Source organism: Bactrocera latifrons, unplaced genomic scaffold (genome assembly GCF_001853355.1).
Source record: "Bactrocera latifrons isolate USDA-ARS-PBARC rearing strain unplaced genomic scaffold, ASM185335v1 scaffold_7, whole genome shotgun sequence".
NCBI classification, from domain to species: Eukaryota; Metazoa; Arthropoda; class Insecta; order Diptera; family Tephritidae; genus Bactrocera; species Bactrocera latifrons.
In genome coordinates this window covers 1455962-1481836 of record NW_017537378.1, presented here as the reverse complement: position 1 = coordinate 1481836, position 25875 = coordinate 1455962, and the positions used below count along the sequence as shown (strand labels likewise).

At 32.3% G+C, this 25875-nt stretch overlaps 4 protein-coding genes across 9 annotated transcripts; 3 read left to right on the top strand and 1 right to left on the bottom strand.

Annotated features, from left to right (window-relative positions):
• Positions 1–4052: 4052 nt before the first annotated feature.
• LOC108975906 (serine/threonine-protein kinase fray2) lies at positions 4053–9982 on the top strand. 2 transcript variants are annotated; one of them, XM_018944719.1, is made up of 7 exons: positions 4053–4144; positions 4392–4483; positions 4552–5208; positions 5290–5409; positions 5503–6749; positions 6811–6936; positions 7294–9982. In XM_018944719.1, the coding sequence occupies exons 1-7, from the start codon at positions 4125–4127 to the stop codon at positions 8224–8226; spliced, it is 3195 nt and encodes a 1064-aa protein (XP_018800264.1). In that variant the 5' UTR covers positions 4053–4124; the 3' UTR covers positions 8227–9982. The 2 variants fall into 2 exon arrangements, with proteins under 2 accessions (XP_018800264.1, XP_018800263.1); XM_018944718.1 differs by having other exon boundaries at positions 5290–6749.
• A 3264-nt stretch (positions 9983–13246) lies between these two features.
• Positions 13247–15469, top strand: LOC108975874 (testis-expressed sequence 10 protein). Its single transcript, XM_018944668.1, has 2 exons — positions 13247–14499; positions 14562–15469. The coding sequence occupies exons 1-2, from the start codon at positions 13326–13328 to the stop codon at positions 15335–15337; spliced, it is 1950 nt and encodes a 649-aa protein (XP_018800213.1). The 5' UTR covers positions 13247–13325; the 3' UTR covers positions 15338–15469.
• On the bottom strand, positions 15409–17542 carry LOC108975875 (WD repeat-containing protein 46). The gene is made up of 4 exons (XM_018944669.1): positions 16989–17542; positions 16216–16932; positions 15674–16141; positions 15409–15613 (listed from the first exon to the last, which is right to left on the bottom strand). Exons 1-4 carry the CDS (start codon positions 17460–17462, stop codon positions 15476–15478), a joined length of 1797 nt encoding a protein of 598 aa, XP_018800214.1. The 5' UTR covers positions 17463–17542; the 3' UTR covers positions 15409–15475.
• Positions 17543–18011: 469 nt separating this feature from the next.
• LOC108975873 (casein kinase II subunit beta) lies at positions 18012–24375 on the top strand. Of its 5 annotated transcripts, none has more exons than XM_018944667.1 (7): positions 18012–18095; positions 18857–18935; positions 19321–19423; positions 19507–19698; positions 19758–19947; positions 20694–20775; positions 23787–24374. In XM_018944667.1, the coding sequence occupies exons 2-7, from the start codon at positions 18864–18866 to the stop codon at positions 23865–23867; spliced, it is 720 nt and encodes a 239-aa protein (XP_018800212.1). In that variant the 5' UTR covers positions 18012–18095; positions 18857–18863; the 3' UTR covers positions 23868–24374. The 5 variants fall into 5 exon arrangements, with proteins under 5 accessions (XP_018800212.1, XP_018800207.1, XP_018800208.1 ...); XM_018944662.1 differs by lacking the exon at positions 18012–18095 and adding an exon at positions 18145–18479 and having other exon boundaries at positions 23787–24375; XM_018944663.1 differs by lacking the exons at positions 18012–18095; positions 23787–24374 and adding exons at positions 18146–18479; positions 22288–22507.
• The last annotated feature ends 1500 nt before the right edge of the window (positions 24376–25875 follow it).

The window sequence follows — 25875 nt, the reverse complement described above, 5'->3', positions numbered from 1 at the left end:
ACTATATATGTATATATTTTTTATTTATTTATTTTATTTTAATTTTATTTTTTTTTTTAATTTTATATTATTTATATTTCTTTTAGTTTCTTATTATTTATGTACTATGKCTTCCTTATTTGAATAATAAATATGGTGTTTGTTGTGAATTCCCCTAAAGTGAGTGCAAAGAACAAGATGTCGGCTACTTTAAACCGAAAAAATACTCGTAAATGCATACATATGTATATACCATGTATAGATAAATATGTATACAGTTCCATAAAATTAAAATATATCACAAAGAAGCACTTTTTCTGACCGCAAATGAGATTACTAAAATAAAATATTAAAAAAACTAAAAAAATATAATAATATAATAATAACTGCATACAACAACATCGCTCATCCATTAAAATTCTAAATCATATTAAACACCAATTCCTTATACGTAGTAACAAAATGCAAATAACATAAGAGAAACCAAAATGTATAACGTAATGTAAAGACAACAGTCCGGATCATGATAACCTCAAAATTTACAAAGCTTTTTTAAATTGTAGTCACATAAAGTTTAAGACTCTTAATCCAATTTACATAATGACAGCATAGTGAGTGCAATTTTAAAGCCAGTAGTGGGCATACATACATACATATATAAATGAATAGATTTTAAATAAAATAAAAAATAGTTTTCTAGAAGTTTTTACAACCAAATATAGAGGAAGAAAAAAAGCAATTATTAAATAAATAATAAGTAATGGTAAATATTTTTGTAAATTCACACAGACACATGAGCAATTGAGTATCAATGAAAAATGTATGTATATATATATATACATATATACATAACAGTAACATCAGGTATGTTAAGTGAAGTTGCTGAAAAATTTTATAATTTTTGCTTTGTCGTAAGGACTTTGCATGAATGCACGCGCCACAAAGTAACAATTAATCAGTTATTGTAAATAAGCTTAGCGAAATAAATGTAAAAAACACAATATTTAGTAAATACGTCATAATAGCGACATATGAGAGACGTATGAGAGACGTATTTGTGTATTTGATGACGTAATAGTAATAAAAAAATACTAATTTAAATTTTTTTGTTGAATACGCGTTTGAATAGTCTTAATTGCGTTATATATGCATTTATAGGAAGAGCTCGATGTTTTTTTCAAATAAAATTTTCATTTAAATCAAAGCCAATTTACCTTTGTCAATTATTTTTTCCCGTGAAAAAAGAATTTTATTAAAAAAAAAATACCTATTTGCCGCTTAACACAATTTTAATAAAAACTATTGCACTTAACCACATAATGGAAGAATTCGATTCTTTTTTTTTCAAACAAAATGTTCATTTAAAAGCCTGTAACATCTAAAAAATCTAATCACTTACTTTCGTTAATTAGTTTTTCCGTAGAAAAAAAATATACTCTTGCCTCTTAACACAATTTTAGTAAAAATTGTAAAAATATCGTCCTTTTTCCGAAGCATATACTTAAAAACACGAATAAAATTAACTATTACTACATACAAAACACATACATATACATTATATATAATATAAAATTAATTATAAATAATTTAGCAAATATGCTTTTGTACTTCTGTCTATGTACATATGTACATGTGTGTAAACACGAAAATCCAATACATAATCACTTTTATTGCAAGCGTTGCAAATTTTTGGTGCTTTGTGCCGCGGTCTTTTATCCAAAGGCATGTTAACTACTTTAATGTACTAAATGAAATAAAATATAATTTATAAACGCATTAGTTATCAAAAATCTAGCAAAGTATCTTTACTATGCAAATATGTAAATGAAAATAAAATCTTTGTCAACTATCAAACTCAAAACTTTCAGTTGCTCTAACTAAATGCTTAATATGCATATTTTTTTTACAAAACTATATATTTTTTTATCTATATATTTATTTTTTTGATAAACTCGAAGCATATTTTTGTTTACTATCGAAAAATATATTACATTCACTATTATTCGATTTTGAGCGCAGATATGCTAAGCCGGCTTTTTAAATATTTATAGCAGATGTTAAATATACCTATCAAAAATCTCACTACAAACAGACAAGTTATGAGCAAGCCTCTAAAACTACCATAAACTTAAAAAATAAATTGTATATAATTTGTAAAAAAATATTTTTTCTTCTCTTCTTAAACCATTTTTCTCAAATCCAGAAATTCGTAATTACATATACAAAAATACAGCTTGGTATGTATGTCTGCTTTTGCAATAAACTAGATTCAATTGTTAACAAAAAAGTAAGTTTAAAGAAAAATGGAATTAAAAATTCAATTTATACATAAGAACCCTTTGGCTAATGTATACGTACCAAAATATGTATGTACCATGCTAATTATTTAATTTTTTTTATTATTATATACAAATCTTTTCATGTTATTTAACTTGTTTCGCATTAAATAATAAGTGTACAATTATACAACTCCGTTATTACTTTCAATGTGTGTGTATATCAAAATCATATGAACTAATGTATTTTAAATGCATCTAAAATTTATTAATTGTGCATGCTGCATACGCGTGTATGTGGGTATGTATGCGTGTCACCGTTTACAATTGTTTCAATTCGTTGAAATTGAAGTTTTAATTGTATATAAGTTTAAGCAAATTACACTGGTTGATACATTATAACAGTAAAAATAAACATAAATAAATAAAAAATATAATTAAAAACAAACAAAAAATCGTTTTATTGAAAAAGTGTTTTTATAACCTGTACAGGGTATGGTTAAGAATGGTTGAGTTTGAAAGTAATGAAGTGCACTTGCTACTCCCGACTTTCACAAACCATTTCGTGGTAAAACTAAAACTGAGAAGAATTCAACAAGGGCTTCCACAGAATAGTGTCCTCTCCACGTTATTGTTCAACTTCTACATGTCGAAACTCCCGCAACCATAAGAGGGAATTTCTATCACCTTGTATGCTGTGCTCAAAGGCATATGGCTCTCTCTCCAATCTTTCTCGCTTGCTCGCTGTACGGAACTTAGCACTCTACCTTCTCACGTTGGTCCGACTACGTCGAAACAGCACGTTTCTTGGGCCTACCGTTGGATGACGTCGGCGACAACTTACCTAATCCTTACCATCCTAACGGGTATTAGGTATCCGTTACAACAATAACAACAAGTTTGTCATGAAGTTTGTGACATTTAGAAGGAAACGGAAATCCTATAAAGTCTATATAAAAGCTTTATATACAATTAATATACTTATGACGCTATCATCTTCAGAGAATGCATACAAGACAGTACCTTATTAGAGTGGTATGTATAATCGCTAACTTCCATACTACCAAGTTTCGTTGTACTCATTTTAGACCAGTTACACCATCGTGAATAACTGTCAAAAATTTAAACACATTTTTTTTTTCATTATATTTTAAACTACTGTTTTCTAAAACTTTTTTGTGGCATGAAAAGAAGAATATCTTTCCCTTTTTTAAATTACTTAACCACTTTTAGCATTATCTTCATATAGATAGATATATGTACTTATAGAATTTAATTTATTTAGGCCCAATTGTCAGTTCTAACCAAAACTCTTATATAAGTGTGTGTTATCTCTTTCCTACATCGAAGGACTTGCGAGTTACACAGTGCGTATGTGTTAGTTTCAGGGTTTTTACTTTCAATGCATTGGTCGGTGACCACGACTTGTTTGGAATCTAAGAACTTTTGGAATTAGCACAACAAATATAGATATACTTATGATTAAACTTACCTATTAAAAACTTACAGATTAGAAAAATTTTATTTCTACCAACTTTTCGAGAGATTAGAGTTATTACTAATACTTAGTTTTTTAATTACTTCATTTTTTAATATTTATCTATTAATAACAGGCCAGTCGTACGATTATTTCCAAATCATCTGTACGTATTTATCGATATATAATCGATAATTGTTATTCTCTCAAAAATAACATAAACTTGTCAACACTATTCAGTAATGCTAAGTAAACAACAACAATTTAAGCAATGTGTCGTCTCTTTCCTACCTCACGTCAATCGGAAGGCAAAAGTTGCAACACTATATAACTTGTCAGTGTCCAGAAAGTAAGGACAAATGTGTGCGTGGTTGTGATGTTCAATTATCAAAATGTCTGACTTAAATTTGAAGTAAGTGAATTTTCCGTGAATTATTTTGTAAATATTTACTACAAATCTAAATATTTTACAAATATCTATTGCAAAATCAAGAAGTTAAATAATATATTCTGTGTTAAAATTTAAATATTTTGTAATAGATGTAGTAAATATGGTATTTTCGTGTTTGAAATCTTCACTGTTGGGGGTTGATTTTCGCCACATTGAAATTGCAGCTGTTGAAATTTTCATTAAAAAATGTATTTTGTATTTCTTATAGCGATGATTTATTGAACTATGAATTGGGTGATGATATTGATGATCAAGCACTTTACGGTGCCGATGAAGATGAACTCCTATTGTCAGACGATGGTAAGTGATTTTTTTTTTTTTAACATATACATATTAATGCACATTTAAATAATTTCATCACTGTGTAGAATTAGAAAAAGATGTAACAAAAGAAGTTAAACAACAAATAAAAGCAGAGGCAGAACAATGGGTTAATGAACGTATACAAGAAAAAGGTGAAAATATATATGGTCCTAAAAACGCTAATACAGCACAGCATATGGCTGCAGCTGGAGCAGCTAATACTGCAATATTTGTCAAGGACACAGTTAAACAAGTCACCGCAGATGCAACGGAAGTGACTTCAACGGCGGCAACACATTTGGTTGCGAATAACTCAAAACATGGTGATATAACTGATGATGTGTCCACAAGTGAAAATTCAGCACCTGCACATGCAGAATTTAAAGAACCCACAAGGTCTCAACCCCAAAGGGAATTAACACAGACAGTAGCACCAGCATCTACACAGACTGTGTTGTCAAACACTACAAATATCGATGAAGTCACTTCAAGTAGTAGTAAAGAAGTTGAAGCAGATCATTCATCAGTCATTAGTTGCAGTACCAGTAATATGACTGATTCCTCCTTCATTCAAAGCTCCCAAGAAAGTTTGGGATTGACGCCTCTAAGCGTCAGTGATTATTCCGATCCTAGAGAGGATATGGAAGAAGAACGTGAGACACGTACAAATATAAAAACAACAAATGAACGTGATTTTGATACAGGAATCAATGAATCGACAGGTAAAATACTGAATAATAATTAGACAATACTTTAAATTATTTATAAACTATATAAATAAAACATTTACATTCGACCTTTAGAAAAACATCATTCCCGCTACGTGCATAATAAACGTGGGGGAAATCCACTACTGCGTCCTCATTCATTACGTGGATCTTATCACGGTCAGAGGCCACTACTCCGCTATCCACCATCACACGGTAATTTTCTATTGACAACGCACGGTGTTCCCGCGGCGAGAACAACTATCGTTTCAACAACGCTAACCCACACATCCTCCGCCCTCATTCCAGGTCAGTTCCCGATACAACAACCACCCCTACCTTATGCACCACACAATACAGCACACGGTCCGCCATCTACAAATCCCGGAACGATGGGACCACAACAAACAAACCCAAATGCACAAATTCCCCTCCACCCACACGATCCCATGAATCCCTCAATTTCCCATCGTCCACGGCACCCATTCCCCGGATTTCGCCCAGGTGGACCTATGAATTTTAGGCATCCTAATCCGGGCAATATGTATCCACATGATTATAATACGGGTAATGGGGTACCCTTCAATCAGAACTTCGGTCATATGTCACATCCATCACGAGCTATGTTCCGCCCTGAACTCGCTGGTGGACCAATGCAAGGTGGCAATAATGCAGGTATGGGCCCAACACCGGGACCAATGATAATGCGTCCGAACATGCGTTTACCGCGCCCACCGTTATCAAATTTACCGCCACAAGGCTTAGGGCCAAATTTTCTAAACAACCCGGCCATTAGACCACCCCAACAACTACCATTGCAGCCTCCTCAAGCTCCCCTACAGTTACCACAAAGTGGTGTGCATCCGACTACCAGTGTGCAGGCGTCACAAGTATCTGCCAATAACAATTGTGGTCCAATAACTGCGGCAACATTACGCCCTAGCAAAGTACTTATTAATCCTAACTTTAAGGGTGGCGTTCAAGCAGCAACAAATAAGTTTATAAAGGAAACTCAATTTATGTCAACAATTAGCAGTCACGTTTCACATTTACAAAGTGACGATGAGCTACTGCGTCAACAGGAGGAATTCATTAATAAAAATAGAGAGCATATCGAGAAACGTAGACATGAGCGTTCGCCGCCTGCAGCAAGACGAAGCCGCAGTCGTAGCCGTTCTCGAACACATTCACGTGAACGCAGTTTTACGCCACCAAATAAAAGAAGCGGTGGTGGAGGCGCCGGCGGGACCGGTTCACACTTCGATAGAGATCGTGAACGCGATCGGGAGAGAGAACGTGATCGTGATCGTGAGCGTGATCGTTTAGATCGCGACCGTGAAAGGGAACGTGGACCACTTGATCGCGAACGTGGTGGTGTAGGAAGTGGAAATGGTAACCTTGGCCCAAGAGGAAATCGTTTTCGTCGTGGAAATAGTCGAGACCGTGATTATGATAAAAGAGGTGGTGGGGCATACGTTAAACGCAGACGTAGTCTATCTCCCTTGCCACGAGCGGGAGGAGGTTTTCGACGTGGCGGTGATCGCGATCGCCCAGATGTACGTTTTCTTTCAAATTCTTATATGCTTGTATGACACCTAATTAAAATTTAATTTATAGGTGGAGGAGGACGAAGAGACGCGTGTATATAGATTGGAAATAGAGAAACAGAAAGCATTGCGAGAAAAAATACTCAAGGACAAGGAATTAAAAAGAAGACGCGCCGCAGAGGAAAAACAATATGAGGTGAGTTTGCACATTAATATTTTTACCCAAATTTTTCAACTCGGCTTGAGATATAGATGTTGGAATTTGTAGTATAAAACAACATATACTTTTTAAGTAAGCGCTGTGTTCTTAATTTTCTTTTGTGCTTCTTTGTTTTATTTTCGCACACTTTATCAAATTTTACGAGTTTTTTTTTTTTTTTTTTGTCTTCAAATACAAGTTTCTAGTAATCTGAATATATACTCTAAATTTATAAAGTTTTGAATTTTTCATACACCTAAAGTGGATTTCTTTACCCATAGTCATAAAAACAAATCAAACTATTTCAATACGATAAAAAATACGTAAATATGTTTCCAAACCCTAACCTTATAGGATCAGCGTCCTAATCAGACCAACAATGCTAGTACCAATAACGGTAGCAATGCCCCAAGCAGTGCCAGTGAAAATCAGACGCAGAAACTTAAGCCAATTGTGGTAACAGAACGCAAAATAATATCGTTAAAGAAACGACATCAGCAGCCACAATATGCTGATGAGGATTTTTCACGTCAAAAGTCGCAACAACCGCCTCAAGTGCAAAATCAGCGCAAGCAGATTCCAACTGCAAAAATTTTACCAGAAGCAAAACGAAATCTTAACGATCATATAACTAATGTCACAAGCAGCAGTGGTGGTGTTAACTGTGGCAACAGCAATACAGCCATAATAAAACCAGTACCCAAAAAGGAAACCCATACACCGACACCACCACCGGCGGCAATATTGAAACAAACACGACGTCTGTCCTCGCCGAGTGATGATGAAGTGGAGCTCGACTACGATGAAGATGAATTAATGCTAGAAATGGAGGATCGCCTGTTGGCCACGCCAACACCGTCCCCACCACATCCAGCTATCTCGCGTACACCAACACCAGAGCCAATAGCTCCACCGCCATCTAGTAAGGCAAACATAAAATCTAGTCGTAGCAGTAACAATACGACATCTCAAAGATCCTCAGCATCGTCAGCATCATTCGGTTCAAGCAACCGACGAGTGGTACTAAAATCGTCTACAACAACATCAAGTAATTCAGGAGGTGCTGGCCGCAAGGAAAGCGATTTGCACTCATCCGATAGCAGTCGGAATCGTCGCACTGGTGGGGGATCGTCGCGCAACAGTAGCAGTAATAATTCACGGAAAGGTATATTTGATCGCTTGGAGACCAGGCGACAAATGTATGACAGCGGTGGAAGCAACAGAGACGGTGGCGGAAACGATGGAAAGCGCAACAAGGGGCAACGCATTGTTTTGAAACATGATTAAGTTTTCGGCAATTTAGCAAAACCGACATTAAGCTACCAAATCATATAACTTTTGTCAATGATTTCTATAGCTGTGTAGAAAATTAAAACTACACAAACAAATCGTAAAAAAATTTTGAACCTGCATATTTCTGAAATCAAATATGCATATTTCGCTAACTTTGAATTTGACACTGGTGTTAGTAAAATAATTAAAATGTAGGTGGCACGAAAGTCTTCGTTCTGTATTGAAAGTGAAATGATAACTTGTAATTAGACCACACATAACATAACATAACTTGTTTATATCACTTTACAACATACATATATTTATAATGATTCTCACACTCACATGTATGAGTCGAATAACAGCTATGGAGGCGCGAAAATTTATGTAAACATTATTTTCACTTTAAATTTATAATATTATGTTTTTTTTTAAATAATGCATATGGTAAAGAGAAGTAAGCAGCGAGAATTGCTTAAGTCGTTATAATTTTTGCTTTTCGTTGTCGCTTAGTTTGGTAAAATATTTGTAAGAGCACATGCAAATTATAGATTTGTTGTAACTTCTAAATAACATCCACATTTATAATGTGCAATTCTCAAATTGTCATCACCGTGAGGTATACATACATATGTATATCACATAACATATTAATATTATAAATTATTAGATTTCATACAGACAGTACCACCTCATATGGCCTCATATATTGCTTAAATTGTCTTCGCAATTTTTTTAATTGAAAGTTAAAATGTATTTGTAATTACCGCCGCCAAAAATGCATATAATTGTTTATGCTAATATTACATCTAATTACTGTTTTTTTTTTCTCTAAAAAATAAGCTTCCTATATTATTGACTATAACATTTTCAAATTCTGTATAAATCAGCTATGTCATAATGTTTAGGAAATGTAATTTTCAAGTTATTTTATTGAAAGCCTTCAGCAACATTGTTAGCTTTAATATGACACTGGCAAAAGGTTGGCAGCACTTTGTGAAGTGCTCAATATGCATCCCTACTAGCATTAAAACTGTATATGACATTCGAAGTTATAACTCTAACAATTTAAGTAACCATTTCAGTTTTAAATTACTATTTGCGATTTAATATTGACTTAAACGTTTAATGTATTTCAAATTTTACTTCACAAAACAATGAAAAATGGCTCCAGTTAAATATGTATACTAACAAAAGGTGTGAAACTTTTCTAATTGTGAAAAGGCAGTGTTCCCTTTACACTTTGTTCAAAACAAGGTTTCATTTTGCCATTTTAAATTTTAAAATTCAACAAACATATATATATAGTTATGCTATCATACTTCCATTAACAAACATACATGCTCAAAGTCATAATGCGGCTCAACATTATTCTTGCATATTTTCCACCAACAAATAAACAAAAGTTTAGTTAAATGTGAATTAGTAAACAAATTGAATAACGGTAAAACTTTACTTGACCTTCAAAAAATTCACTTTTTTTACGCCTGGATCTTAAAAGCACTAGACTATAAGTTCATATATAATTTTTAGTTCGTATATTTAAGAATATACAAAGTTCAACACAAATTTTAGTTATAATTTATAATTTAGTTGTAAGTTATAAAAGAGCAACAGGCTTTATTATTATTTTTTTTTTAATATGCCGTATATTAAAGTGTATACAAAATTATCATATATTCTTGACCGCAGCGGAAAACTTTCATCCAAGGTATATAAATACCCATAACACTTTTAAGTAAATAAAATGACGATTTACCCTCAACTATTACCAAAATTGTATTTTTGTACACAATACTTAAATTAATTGTAGTTGCTTAATTATAATTGTTTAAAAACAATTGAAAATATTTTGTTCAATGTGCAAAAATGTTTATTAAAACCGGTAAATAAATGTATGTATTTGCCAAAATAAATGATGACACAAACAGCGACAAATGTAAATTAGTATTTACGATTGCTATATCACAATATAGCAATATAATAATAAGCAACAACCGTATTCAAATATAATCATAGATATGCAAGTGTGAGCCATAAAAAATAAAGTATTACTGGACGAAGGTAGCACCAGTTATATAATGCTAATATCATCCAGTTATATAATAATCAACAAATTTTGTTCTTCTGACTAACCTATACCTTAAATTCGCAACAAACAAAATTTATATGTCCTTACCAGGTGAACGTAACAGATTTAGCTGTTGTAAATCGTAGTTGTAAGTTTAAAATTAATATTTTATTTTATATTTGTATTGTGTTACTTGTAATATTTGCAATATTATTGATTGTTAAAAAATGTACACACCCTTCTCACTTTCTAACAGTTTTTCTGCATATACTCCCGATAGTATGCGCAAAAAATTATTAAAATGAATTTACATACGTATTTCTTGTTGGAAACGTAGCTAATTAATATTCGTCCGAACATTTTAAGTTATGAAGAAATTTGCTATTTGTCTTTTACATGCACTAAAATCGATTAAATGTCGGCCAAAAGTTTGTTACGGCATTTTATATTGGACATTATTATGCAATTGTTGGGCAAACAAGTCGCTAAAAATTTAAAAAATAAAAAAAATTAACTGTATAAAGCTTCTTAAAAAAATGGAAATCAAAAGCAAGAAAAATTTTAGAAGCACACATTAATTACGTAGTCATAATTGAAAAAAACATTACAAAAATATAAACAACTGTTGACAGTTGGCTAAACGTGTGCAGACACAATATTTATTTTAGTTGGCTTAATTAAGACGAAAATAAAATAAAACCTATTTACATATTTAACGCCTGTGCTATATATGGCATGTTTAAAACTCAAATTATATGCTTAAAAATATTTACGATATTTCACTGTTATTTGATGAGTTTATCCCAAAAAAAAATCAAATATCTGCACTTATTTTAGAAATACTTGTATATTAAATTACTAAATTATATAAATTTAAGCAAATGCAAAATTATTCAAATCTATTGCAGTTACTACTAACAAATATATAACATTAATGTACTCTGTAGAATTAAATATAAACTTATATAAAATAATAAAATAAATTATGTTTGCTATAGCTGATAAAAAAAAAATGAATTATAGCTACCACCATAAAAAATTTATAAATGTTCATTACAATTGTTATTACTCAAAATAATTATTTTTACATGTAAAATTCATATTCCATGTTGGCACTGCCAACGATTCTACAAAATTTATAGTACAAAGCAAACAAGTGATATTTGGTGTCTACCATGTAGACATCTTACTATGTGATATTTTCTACACTGTTAGATTTTATTTATTTATTTGTCAGATTTTTTTATTTATTTCTGTATTTGTAATGAAATTATTCAATTTGGTATTTAAAAAAATCGTAAAACGATACTCAAGTGGAAACGCAGTCAGCTTTAATGGGCGTAATCGTCGTTGGATTCGTACTAACATTTCGTTTAAACCAAATATTCTGTGAAGCTTTGACAGTTCATCATTTCATTCAGCCTAACTGGAGTTCTAATAGCTTGGCAATAGAATATAACGCAATGCAGTGCAAACTCAGCACACATATGCATATATAATCATATGTATATAAAAGATGCACCTCGTTACAACAACAAGAAAAGGGACACTGGATACTTTTGAGGCGCTTTACTGGCTGAATTACATACGTGCTTATCTCTAGTATATATAGAAAGACTTGATTTGTTACTCTAATTTCTCCCAATACTCAAACAATGAAAAAGTAACTCTTGTAAGTTCATCTATTTGAACTACTGTAAGTTTTAGAACACTAACGAAATTTATTATTTATTTATTATACCAACCTTAGAGAATGAGCATTGTTATTCTATTAAATTTCGCCTTTTCATTTTGATAATAATTTCTTAATTATTACACAAAATGTGTATATTCAATTAGTAGTTACAAGATTTGTTTTGTGTTACAACAATTTAAATAAGTTTGGTCTTTTTATGTTAAAATGTTACTTTTCCTATTGTGAAATTATTTTTTGCATAAAAAAATGTTTTCTTCCAGCCATTCTCTATACCCCTATGAACATTGTTCGTGACTGAAAACCAAGAAAAAACGGATTAATCAATAAAGACACCAGTTTTTACTTTTTTACAGCATTTAAATAAAAATTTGTGTTTCATTGTTCAGTGCACGGCACTGTAGTCAGAAAACTGTTGCTCTAACAGCAAGAGAAATTATTAAAAAAAAAAGAGCAACCAGTTGAATTTATAACTGTTACTAATGTGGAGGTGAACAAAAGCCAAGTCTCTTTCAGTTATATAGAGCCATTCTTGATTGCAATTGTTGTTCCGTCGGTTTCAGCATCGAGTAGGAGCTTAATTTACTAAATACTCACTTATCGTCGAAGATAAGTCGTTCTTATTTTATGAGAAAGTTCAGAGAATCGGTTATTCCCTATTGTGCATCTTGTGTGTATCTTGTTCTAATATTCTATATATGTAGCTAACATGCAAACCATTTATCGGTTAATAACCCAACGGTACCTCCAGAGATTTTTGCAGCAGTTTTTATGAGTTTCTTAACACCTCATTGACCCAATCCTACCCAAAACCCTTCTCACATGGTAGCGCTCCATTTCGTTGTAATTTTGAGCACACAAATGGTATTCACTACGAGTGTAAAATTTAATTTTTAAAATAAAGATTTCTTATGTAAAATACCTGCTATAAGTGTAAAATGTGGATTTATTTAAAAGTTTATAGTTTAATTTAACTAATTAGAAGAGAAAAATGTGAATAAAGTGTGTTAAATGTGGTGAAATAGCTTCTTGAAATGTTCGAATTTTTGAACTTTAAGGTCGAATATCTCGTAAACTAAGCGTTTGCGGCACTGCAATAAACTACTTACTTCTTACAAGCAATTAACTTTCGATATGCAATTGGAGCGCAATAAGAAAAAATAAGCATTCTTAATATATTGAGGGTATTTATTATCTAGGATTTGTTGAACGATATAATTACTCTACAGACTTTGCTTAAAAAATAATGTGGCAACTCTTTGAAATCCAAGATTGGAATAAAAAACGTGGAGGATTGTGTTGATATTGAATAAGTCTGAAATATAACAATTTATTTAAATATAAAGCAACATGGTGAGCCATAAAAAGAAATTACGGTCTGAGAAGGCGAAAGTAAAATTAAAGGCTACTAAATTGCCGAAAGGTCTAAATGTCACTAAAACAGAATTCAAGGTCCGAAAAATCACGATAAGGGAACAGTTGAAGGAGTCACAATTCGCGGACGGAGAACGTCAATTGAACTTAAAAGAAACTATTTCACGCTTAAAGCACCACAGTTCCAATATGCGCGCTGATTCGCTTCGAAATCTCCGCGAGGCCATCACTGCCGGTCGTGTCAATCTAACTGGTTATATGCACAGCCTATTGCAAAGTGTTTCCGCAATATCGTTGGATATAGATAGGGAGACACGAAGAGATTCATTCAAGGCGTTGAAATGTCTTTTAACAGCTTTAAAAACTGATGAAGTTGTGCCTTTCTTCCATATAATTTCGTCTTATTTACGATGTGCTATGACACACATTCAACCAGCAATACAAGAAGATTCACTGCTCATGCTGGATGTTCTTATGGAACATGTGCCACAGTTAGTAGTAACGCATAGTGTGAAGATTATACGAAACTTCCTTGAAATGATTTCAAGAGCGCGTAAAGAAGGTGATCACACCAGTCGAACCCTTACTGTTCGTTTAGGTGAAAAGCAAACTACAATAAAGTGGCGGACTAAAGTTTTGGAACGCTTACGTCAAATGCTCGCTACTTTAGTTGAAAACAAACGTGCAAATAATACTGGGAGAATTGTAAATAGCTTCACAAAAAATGTCACATTTAATCCAAATACTCCACAGCATTACAATGTAAAGAGAAAATACCTTACTCCAGCGAACAAAATCGATTTGCTAGCAGCGTTGAGACCATCACTAGGCGTTAAAAGTGCAGACCCCATAGAAGGAAGCGAAGAAGAAAGACTTCGAGAATACATCATCCATCTTCTACCTTTACTGGTGGAATCGTGGATTGAAGTGCGACCGCAGAACCAAAAAATGTCAACAACATTGACAAGTGAAGCAGCACAAACATTGAAAGTTGCGTTAGAAATTCTGCAAAATATCTGGATGCTAATTGAGTTGCATGAGGAGAACGAAAACATTCACCAACTAAGCGTTTGGTTTCAACAGCAATATGCGGAAACTTTTGCTGGCAGTTTTTTAACGGATAGTTTTCCTTACCAACAAATTGAAACTGGTAAAATTAAGTAATTCTCTAAATTTGGACTTCTAATTCATATCATTCAATGTTTATTCCAGATCCTGAGATGAATAAGAAATCTTACAAGAAACATTTGAAATTGTTAAGTGCTAACGGTGGACAGTTATGCTTGGAACAAAATATATGTTTGGCATACCTAATGTGCCAATTTTACAAATCACATAGTTCAATTCAAACTCAAGTTGAAAGATTTACTACACTGTTCAAATATCTTGAAGAAGTAGTTTCCAATCTTTCGGCGCATCCTTTACAAAATCACCACGCTTTGATAAAAGCTTTGCGTATCAGCTTATTTGAGAACGATATTAAATTTTTGCAATTGCATAAAGATCTAATGCTACCATTACTAAACAGCACCATGGAAGCCTTTCTGCGAAATAATTTTCCTACTAAAACCAATTCAGAAACAGAAGTACTCACACTTATTTGTGAAATTGTGCAAACACCACAGCTGAGACAACATTATGGGGAGGATACGTTCGTTCGCTTTTTAGAATATTTGCCACAACTTTTATTGAAACAAAGTGTCCAAGTGTCAACTATTATTGCTATGTCAACTTTAGCCAAGCAAAAAAATTCAACATTTCTACGTGCGTTGGAAAGTAAAATTGAGGCCGTTATTGAAAACTTACAGAAAATACAAGTGTCTGGAGCACCAAACGCATTTGAGGGGAAAAAGCATATCATGAACTTATTTTACTGGATCGAAAGAAAATTTGCTTCAGAATACAAAAAACTTTTGCATCAAAATATCGACAAGCATATTACTGACAAAAGAATTGTGAACTATTTCAAATACATATTATCCGAATAAAGTACACAGCAAAGACCCAAATATTGTTAAATGATAAGCGCCCTAAAGTTTAAATTAAGCATGATTAAAGATCCGGTATAGTAGTATTGTTATTTACTATTTGCATGAATAAACAAATTTATATTAAAATGATATTAACTACTTCTTCGTACTTTTTGGTTTAAAACGATCCAGTACCGATGGCACACTTGAGTCAAGAGGTATAAAATCGCTTGCTTTCTTTGAGTTTTGCTTGAAGATAGTTTGCTTCGATTTTTTGATGTCCGCAATAAACTCCTACAGAAAGAAAAATAAATGAGTAATTGTTATAAAAGAAGTAATTTTTTCATAATATACCTTTCTCTTGAGGTCTTTAACGATTTGCTTGTTACGTGAAGCTTTCGCACTTCCACCGCGACCTTTCATTTTATGTCGCGACTTGAAGTTTATTTTTGGTGGTTTCAAATGGAATAATGATCGCTTCGCATCAACCTTCTCCTGCAGCGTGGGCACATCAACAGCAGAAATTTCATTCGGATCCAAAGTAATCAACTCTGGTGGTATTTTCTCTAAAAGTGCGTGTACTTCATGTTCACGACGTTGTGACTTGGTCTGATAAGGATTATCCTCCAAAGCATCGAAATTGGGTTCACCCGAGCCGGGAACAAGTAATGACTGAAAGCCTTTGGCTGTTGCTATGCCAAGGATATCTTCATAGGGGCAGAAGCGCATGCCATGCACAAATGAATCACACATTTGGCGCAGATATGGCGTTTCAGCCTTTTCTCCCAATAACAAGTTCGATTGAATCTCACAATACGTGCCCTTAATGAATAATAAATTTTATTAGTATATACATATGTAAATGTAGACAAAAATGTATTGTCAAATATTGGTACCTGTGAATATGCTAGAGAACCACGCTGAGATACCACAACCTGGTTAGCTGGCAGTCTCAATCCATAACTTACGAGTGGCCCTTTTAAAGCGCGTATATCCCAAACCTTAACTTTTCGATCTTGGCCTGCTGTGACCATATATTGACCTTTTGGATCAACAGTTAATGCACTCATAGGTGTGGAGTGGCATAGCATTTTCGCAAGAGGTTCTCGTACTTTCGGCGACCACATGGACACTACACCTTTAGATCCGCCAATGCATAAGACACCATTTCCTGGATTTTGATGCATTAATCGTATATCACCAAGTTTCGTATTGAAATTACTAACTAACTCGCCAATAGATACATCCAGCCATGACGCGTAGCCATCTTTGTTACCAGTAGCAAGAAGAAAATGGTAAGGTAAGAACTCCAAGCAGTTAACTCTGTATAAACGTTTTACACAGTGCAATTCGGTGCCTTGACTATCATAAATATAGACCCAATCTTTTTGCGCACATGCAAACATGGTATGTACATGCAGCCACGAAACATCAGCTACTTCCTCCATTACATTCATTTCACAAAGAAGCTTCTTTGTAATCCAATCAAATGCAGCAACGTGTCCTCGGCGTCCACCAAGCAGCAGATGTCGACCATTTTTAGTATACCGCAAAGAATACGGACCAAAATCAAGGTTTAATTTGAAATGTTTCGATGCGGACAAAATGTCGACCTAAAATAGTAGATTTGAATGAGTAAATTTTCAATACTAAATACCTGGGTACTTACATTTCTAGCAATTTCTACTTGCCGATACTGTGCAGTTATCTCTTCCTCGTCTGGCTCAATAAAACCTTGTTGTTCCGTAAGTAAAATTTCTGTTCGCGCTGCTTGTTCCGTAGCATATTGCAGGTATACTTCCTTGCGCTCTTGTTTCTCTTTGAAAAATTTAGTTTTTACACCTTTAGATCTTACCTTTTCTCCTTTATCATACTTTTTTAGGAGTTCTTTTGGAATTTTTGTGTTTGATTCTGTTTTAATATACTTTTTTGGTGCTCCTTTGCGATAAAAAGTTTTTTTAAACCCAATCTGCTTGTCTTGCTCAACTTTAATGATTTCACCTGAGAAATTCTGTTGGCTGACACCTTTCAATTTAATAGGCTTAACCTCTTCCTCGGGTACAGGCGAATGAAAATAACGCGAAGGAGCAGTTTTAGCATCTCTACGTGGTGGTTTTTTATCTAAATTTTCATCTTCCAACATTTTGTAAAATTTTAACAACTTTATTATGATTGTGGCACAACGTGCTCAAAACAATATTGTTGCCACACTAATAAAATTAAATGGGATTCAAACAATTGCCAAAATCTACAAAATTATATATTTACTTCTCACGCACGTGAAATAAAAAGAAATATGCACAATTATAAAAAAGAAAATAAATTATTATATTTCATAGTTAAAGCATTTTTAACAATGTATACGAAATGAAAAAAAATAATATTTTTGAAGCAAAATGCTACATATAATTTTTATCTGTACGTATAACCTCTATTATATTTGCATATATTAATAGTTGTTAATATATGGGAAACCAACTGAAATAGATTCACATAAAAATATGTATTGAAACTATATTTTTATTAGTCGTAGCAGTTACATTTAACATCATTTATTTTGTCTACATTTCACTGCATATTATTCGCCGTTGTTTACGTACAGCATGAGAAAGAGAAATAAATGAAGTAAATTCAATAAAATAGTACTATGTAAATGCAACACTAAAGTAAATGCTTTGCAGCCCTGTTTTTGCCTCTCCCTTTGGTTTTCCTCTCTTGTGAAATTTTCCTTTAATTTTAATTTTCTGTGGAGTGTGGCTGGGCAAAGCAACAATAGGTGAGTGTACCGTTTTAAAAGAATAAAATTAAATTAAATGTGTAAAAGTGCTGTGGAACGAATTTTAATTAAGATCACTGGTGGCAGAATATATTAAAAAATAATAGTAATATAATGTGGGTTTTAATACGATACACTTGAAGTTTTTTCAGTGGATAAAAGTATCTGTATTCGCGGGGAAAGAAAACAAGGAGGCATTTTGAGTTAGTGAAATAGTCGGTCGGTTGATTAATTGGCTTTCAGCGTGTACCGTACCTTCTCATATTATCCGCTATATCAATAATCGGTTTCCTTTTCTATCGTGTGTGAGCAGGAGAACTGTTGTTGAGTTTTAAGTACAACAGTGTTGCCGCTATCGAAGAAAATTAAGATGGAGGAGGATAGGTAAAGTTAACGAATGATATTTGAAAGTGGAGAAGACGATAAAGAAGTAGTCAGAAAGCGAGGTATAAAATATTTTATTCATTTTCGTGGCTGCTGGCAAAAATGTCGGAATTGTGAATGAAAGACGAATACCATTGCTCGATTAAACTGTGTTTTATTAAAAGAAAACTGAATAAAATTGCAGAAAATTCTGCAGATAAGCGTCTAAGAAAAATAGTTTTATTTTGTGTTATTAATTTAGTTTGTTAATTTTGCCAAAATTCTATCCCTACTGTGAGTAGAATCCGTAAAAATTTAAGTAAAGTGTACAAAGTATCATGTGTCGGAAATAGACTAATATCGTTTCCTTGTGTTCGCACTTTCTTTTGAATTTTCAGAAATAAAATGAGCAGTTCCGAAGAAGTCTCTTGGGTAACATGGTTTTGTGGGCTGCGCGGCAATGAATTCTTTTGTGAGGTAAGTGTATTAACTTAAATTTAATAACTATATTAATGCAAATAATTAAATTTTGATATTATTTTCGATTCCTCTTTGTTATCTAATCACTATTGTTTTAACAATGTGGGTATGGCAGAAGTTAGCGTGTACGAATTTCTATTGGTGACAAAATTTCCTTAGGTTGTTGCCATATAATTTGATTTAAAATTCCGCCACCCTTAACTTTTAATTTAACATTCCTCTGCAGTTTAATAGTTCGTCCATGGAGTGATTCAATTTAAATGTTGAGATCACCATTTGAGTTTTAAGAGGATATATAATTGCTAGCCATAATGATTATACCCACTTTTATAGTCTTCCATGTTGATTTCGTATTATTAACTTTTTATTTTTCTCTTTACAGGTTGATGAGGATTATATACAAGATAAATTTAATTTAACCGGATTAAATGAACAAGTTCCCAATTATAGAAATGCTCTTGATATGATCCTTGATCTCGAGCCAGGTATGTATACAATTTTAATGTTTTTTTTTTTTTACATTGAGAGATATAAAACTAAAATAATATTTTCCTTTTTTTTTTTGTAGAAGATGATCTGGAAGAGAATCAACTGCAATCAGATATGACGGAACAGGCAGCAGAAATGCTGTACGGCTTGATACATGCCCGATACATTTTGACAAATCGCGGAATTGCGCAAATGATCGAAAAATACCAAACTGGTGATTTTGGACATTGCCCACGTGTATATTGTGAAAGCCAGCCCATGTTACCTTTAGGTTCGCCACTCATAAAAACTAAAATTCATTAGTCATAAATTAATCTCTATAATTTGCAGGTCTATCAGATATACCTGGTGAGGCTATGGTAAAAACCTATTGCCCCAAATGTATTGATGTATATACGCCAAAATCGTCGCGTCATCATCACACGGATGGTGCTTACTTTGGCACGGGATTTCCACACATGCTCTTCATGGTTCATCCTGAATATCGTCCTAAGCGGCCGACTAATCAATTTGTTCCAAGGTAGGTAATAATAAATGAGAATTTGAAATTTGAGTAAATATTAATACCGTGTAGCAAATTACAATTTTTATTCTAATATACATATAAGGGATTTAATTGTACGCCAACTTGTACTATTTTGCATATGTTTTGTTTAGTCATCATAAAGCTGTAGAAATAGATTATTTAATAGTTGCAGAGGCTTTGAGTAGTATGATTGTTTTTTTTTTAATCAAATCAAACCTATTTAAGTATTTTCTCGATCTCGCGACAGTTACGCTAGCAGAACAGTTGATTCAGAGAATGTTTTCAAAATTACAAAAGCAATATAATCTGTTTTCGAACATTTATTTGTTAATCTTTATATATAAAAAATAACGTGTCCCGTTGTTTGTCCGCGATGGACTCGTAAACTACTGAACCGATTTAGAAAAATTAAGCACACTGTGTCAAGTTTGAAGCAACATAGAAGATAGATAGATATTTTCAATGTATTGAATATATTATTATATGAAGAATAGTACAAAATTTATACCACAGCAATGAGTCGCCGGATCCACTAGTTAAATTATATTTCAGAAGTTTTACCCTTCGTATTTTCCTTCGATAATATACCTGTAGTGTTATTTTTAAAGGGACACAAATTTATTGACTTGACCAACAAATAGTAAATTTTAAACTAATGTATTAGGATTTCTGTATATAAATATATTACTATTTCACGTTTTTAATATATTAATCGATTTTTTTTGTTTTTTTTTTTACAGACTTTATGGCTTCAAAATTCATAGCTTAGCTTATCAAATTCAACTACAGGCAGCAGCCACCGTTAAAATGCCACTTCGAGCGGTAAATTTAAAATGAAATTTCTTTGCTCACATCTTAAACTTTAATATCGTTTTTCCTTTTTCTTTTTATTTTTAATTTTTCCATAACTATTGCATTAAACAAAAACTTTTATAAAAAAAAACGTTTACATTGAAAAAAAAAACAGAAAAATTAATAAAAATTAAGAAATACAAACCACAAAAACAACTCAAGCAAACTTAAAAATGTAGAGATCATGATGAAAGTTCGTTTTGTTTAAGAAATAAATTGAAAGGCAGCCAAAAACACACACAAACAACATTAGAAACTGAGATACAATAACTAATCAGCACAAAATGTATTGAATTTTCCACGGAAATCGTCTTCACTAAATATGCGATACACAAAACACACACACACACATTAACTTTCACAGTCAAACAACCTACATTTGCTAATGTATTGAAGTTTTGTATTGTTAACGCATGTCATAAAACACTACTTAGACATATTTTTCATTTCATCCAATTCTACCCAACACAAATGGCATCATAAAAGTGACGAAATTCAATACAATATCGAAGCTTTTTCTAATACGCCGTATTTTTTATTTTTATATATATAAAACTCCTCTGGTAGGAATGAGATAAACATTCACAGATTCACATCAACTTGCATTCTGTTAATGTAGTTTTGAATGATGAATAAATTTTAATATAATAATCATTTTGTATACACGCTCTTAATTGAAACTAAAAACATAAGATGATATAATTTCACTAAGTTAAAAGTGAACGATTTTTATGAAGCTATCATATAAAAGTCCGGAAAATTATAGGTTAAATAGTGTAGTCATGATTTTCAGTCTATAATCTGTTTAAAAACATTTGTATTATTATATACTAAAAAAATATATATACAATTGAAATAACTCCGTTTAAATAAACATAGAATGTTTCGCATCGATACATTAGGATAAAATCCAGTCAGCTTTTACTTGTACTTACTTAATGATATAAGCTTCTTTTAATGCATGGAATTTTAATATAAAAATTGCGTTTTCGCTGTTAGTCAATCGTATAAGTGGATATAGTTAACATTGATGGAGAAATGGTGTCATTTCATGCCTCATGGATATGAGTTTTTTCAATTATTAAATTCGTTACTGCCACTGTTAAGAGATTTATTATATTTTCGAGTAAATATTTTCATACATAGTTTATAGATGACAACTAGTTTTAACTTGCACCCAACGAAAATACCATATAATCGTATTTTCAAGGGAACGGATAGAATGAATACCTACTAAGAATACACCTGCATACTTGTATTCCCATAAGAATTTATATGTATGCATATTTTTGTTTATGTGACTAAAAGAAGTGTTTAGGTGTGCTATATTCTAGCAGCGATCAGCTATGTGCGTACGTCTCAATGTTGTCTGCCTCCTTATGTAAGTGACATTTTTCTAATATGGACTTGTGTTCCTTGTCAATTTTGTTATACAAATTAAGTAAATATTTGAGTTAAAAATAATTTTCCTAACTTTCACAGGACTATATTGCCCTCTGTCAGGAAATTCTAAGCCGCCCAGATCCAGAAGCTGAAGGGGAGTGAAGGGTTTTCCTCCCAAAAGTCCTTCAACAGAATTCAATGCAAAACATATATTGTATATGTGCATGTATTCGATGCGTAACATGTCAATATTTTATTGCCTTTGTATAAAAACAATAATGTACAGTTTTAATTAAATTTTCATTGTTAAGATAATGAACTTTTGGCATTTCATTTCGTCGTCGGATTTTGGATGTTAGGAGAAAATAGTATTGTTTTGTGTGTTTTAAAAACCCAGTAAAATTGGTTATGGTATAGGAGATGAGTTTTATGTCATATATAACTGTATAAAATTCGATTAGGTTAGGGATTAATAAGATATAATTTATTTATTATTAGTATTGAATTATATTAAAAATTATAGGTATGTATAAAAAAAATAAAGTTTACTTTAAAAGTATGGTTAGTTATATATGAGAAGATTATAAAGCCTGATTGTTATGGCAATGGCATAACATATTCTTAGAATAGTTTAAGGAATGCAAGCGAATCTTGCAATTCTTGATCCGTGCCCGTCGGCTATTATGGGAACGGAAGCGAATCAGAAATGAAAATTTCGAACGCACGCCATTGTCTTAAAAATAATTTCAGGAATTAAGTTCACATTTATATAAAAAGTCATTTTACACATATTACCTTTTGAACTAAGTACGAATTCTATTTTACGTTAAAGCAATTTAGCGATTTATTTTGAAAATCGAGATAAAAGTTCGTAAGCCTTCGCTAAAGTTGAATAATTTCAGCTTTTTTATTTTATTTTGATTCTTATTCATAAAACCTCACATATGTATGTTTGTTAGAACACTGCAAATCACTTTGCTCCATTTCCATTCACATTCACCTTATTCTTGCGCGCTTACCAATCACCTAGTATATATCGGCAACAAATGTTCATATAAATACATATGTATGTACATAATCATATTTGCGCTGATGTTCATAAATCATTTGATGCGGGCAAACATTTTATGTGGAATTCATATATTCAAATGCTCTGGAAAATAAATCCACATTAAATGTGAATGTTTGTATATTTGTTAGGAAATGTGTACATTAAATACTCGCATTTGAATGGGATTTCCGCTCAATCACCTTCACTTCACATTTATATTGCGCTTCATATTGGCTAAGTGTTGACTGCCATTTCAATTGTAGTATTCACGCATGTATGAACATGTATGTATGTACATACATTGGAACTTACAATCAGACATGAGTACGAACTATCATCTGCACTTATGTCTACATGTAAATATGTACAAATATTCACCAATTTTGTTGTGTCTATAGAATTTTATTAAATTATAAAAACTGATTACATACAATTTATCTTTATATATTTTCTTTTTTCTTTTGATTTCTTTTTCCTCTTAAAACAATATTCTCGTTAAATCTGTCTGTGTCTCTGTACGTGCAATAAAACAAATGTTTGGCTACAGCGGACTCAACAGAAAGACGAGGAAGAAAGTAACACTAACAACATGGGGGAACAGGCGTATCTAAATCTGAAACAGGAATAAATTTCTAAACGCAAAATTGAGATTGGCCACAATCGGGCAAATACCTATGTATGCAAAAATATGCTAATATGATATGCAGGCAGGCGGTGGTGGGGTGATGGATAATAAAGCGAGTCAATATCGTACCTTTTTATTCATTTCACACACATTTCCATTTTAAATATTTACAATTAAAGTAACAAATAGCAAACATAAACACACTAAACAAAATTAAAACCAACGGAAGCGCTAAATAGAGGTACAAAACAACATTTCCGGTTTTCGCTTCGTACAACTTAATTGTTTGAGATTTAGTATGTCGATTGAAAAGCAGCACTAGAATTATTTTTTAGAAAAAAAAATATACATACGTACATATATACAATATACACACAAACACTTATAAATACATACGTACATACATACATACATTTGGATCAAGCAAATCATATTCGTTTGCCTGATTAATACTAAAACATTTGTATTTAGTAAATTTTAATAAAATATTTAGCCTTTTTACTATCCATAAGCAACAATTACAATAAATTGTAATTAAGTATAAAAGAAGTTTGTAAATGAAATACCATAAAATAAAATACGAAGTGCTACAATACCAACAACGATTAAAAGTATGTATGCTCATACCAACTCATGCACATTAAGACACTCGTAATAGACAAGTGACGGTAAAAACATATTGCTTATTCAGCAAGCAGTCATTTCAGTATCAGACCTACATAGACATACATATGTATGTCACTAAATTGTTGATGATGGATGGAAGAAATAACATATTCAGTTGTGTTATTACTATTATGTCTTAAGGATCAAAAAATTTTAGAACCGGCTGTTGTGAGTATGTAATATTCAATGGTTGTGGTAGTAGCGGCAGAATTCTGCCAAGTTGACAGTCCCTAACTGGATAAAAAAGATCCAGCTCCCTTCCGGTTACGTAGACTTAACTGTCGTGGTAATCGAATTATTCAATAGTCGTTTGAGTGTTTATTGCTGTTCATCAACAGTTGAAGAAAGTTATGAATGCTACAATCGTTTCCTCACACGTTAGTAAAAGGTCTCCTATGAATTTTATTATTTTTCTTGGTTTATCACCTATTATGCAAATACAGAGTGCTTTTAGTTAATATATAAATAACTACTTTCTTTGAACGAAGGTTAAAAAACCTTCAAAACTACATCGAAATGTCTCTGAACAGAAGGCATCACTAAATTTTTGCTGTATTTAAGATATTTTAGCCGAACTATCGCTATGGATCAGAAACGAGTAATCGTTTAAGAGGGTGCAGGCACTTAACTCCTATCTTACATTTAACCATTACTGACTTGCACTTGCCTTCCAATCCAAACCGACTCCAGGCCACGACTATTAACTTTGCAACATTCTTTCCTTGTCTTCTGGGCATTCTGGGAAGGAACACTTCAGTGCTAACAGTCAAATATAAAGTTGGCTCCGCATCGATTACATATCCCCGACTGTTGAAATAACTCTTTGAATTAAACACTATTATCTCGTTGTTTGACGTTTCGACACCACGTTCGTTTAAAATACATAAAGAATGAAGTTTCTAAACCAATAAAAAGGTGCCATCGACCGAGGCCAAGTTAAATTAGTGCACACCGAAAAAAAAAACTATATGCACCAAACTTGTAAGGATTTCAGCGAATAAAGAATTTATATTATAAATTACATTAAGAAAATTATACCAAAAAGGATTTCAGGACATAAATAGCCTATGGACCGGCTTAACAGTAGAAAAGAAAACTATGTATGGATATGCCTTAAAAATAATCTTACTTGCATACGCGCCTAAAAGTATGCAATTGGGTTTTTATTGGAAGAAGTGTGGTAAACAACAGAGAACGTTTAACATGTATGTGTCTGTTAAGAACGCCAATAAAGAAAATGTGTTAACAAATACCGTTGTCTAATGATTTTAAGGTGTTTTCCTTTGTAGCTCAAAACTTGAGATTGAATGAAGTTCATACAAAAGAATATGTGCTAAATGCTTGA

Excerpts from the sequence above, each read along its gene's own strand:
- LOC108975906 (XM_018944718.1), top strand. The coding sequence starts at position 4,125 with ATGTCTGACTTAAATTTGAA. Across the intron at positions 6,750-6,810 it reads GTGATCGCGATCGCCCAGAT|GTGGAGGAGGACGAAGAGAC; the intron begins GTACGTTTTCTT and ends TTTAATTTATAG. Across the intron at positions 6,937-7,293 it reads CAGAGGAAAAACAATATGAG|GATCAGCGTCCTAATCAGAC; the intron begins GTGAGTTTGCAC and ends CTAACCTTATAG.
- LOC108975874 (XM_018944668.1), top strand. The coding sequence starts at position 13,326 with ATGGTGAGCCATAAAAAGAAATTACGGTCTGAGAAGGCGAAAGTAAAA. Across the intron at positions 14,500-14,561 it reads TTACCAACAAATTGAAACTG|ATCCTGAGATGAATAAGAAA; the intron begins GTAAAATTAAGT and ends TGTTTATTCCAG.
- LOC108975875 (XM_018944669.1), bottom strand. The coding sequence starts at position 17,462 with ATGTTGGAAGATGAAAATTTAGATAAAAAACCACCACGTAGAGATGCT. Across the intron at positions 16,142-16,215 it reads GTTCTCTAGCATATTCACAG|GGCACGTATTGTGAGATTCA; the intron begins GTACCAATATTT and ends TTATTCATTAAG. Across the intron at positions 15,614-15,673 it reads TTAAAGACCTCAAGAGAAAG|GAGTTTATTGCGGACATCAA; the intron begins GTATATTATGAA and ends TTCTTTCTGTAG.
- LOC108975873 (XM_018944662.1), top strand. Across the intron at positions 19,948-20,693 it reads ACTAATCAATTTGTTCCAAG|ACTTTATGGCTTCAAAATTC; the intron begins GTAGGTAATAAT and ends TTTTTTTTACAG. Across the intron at positions 20,776-23,786 it reads TTAAAATGCCACTTCGAGCG|CGGACTCAACAGAAAGACGA; the intron begins GTAAATTTAAAA and ends GTTTGGCTACAG.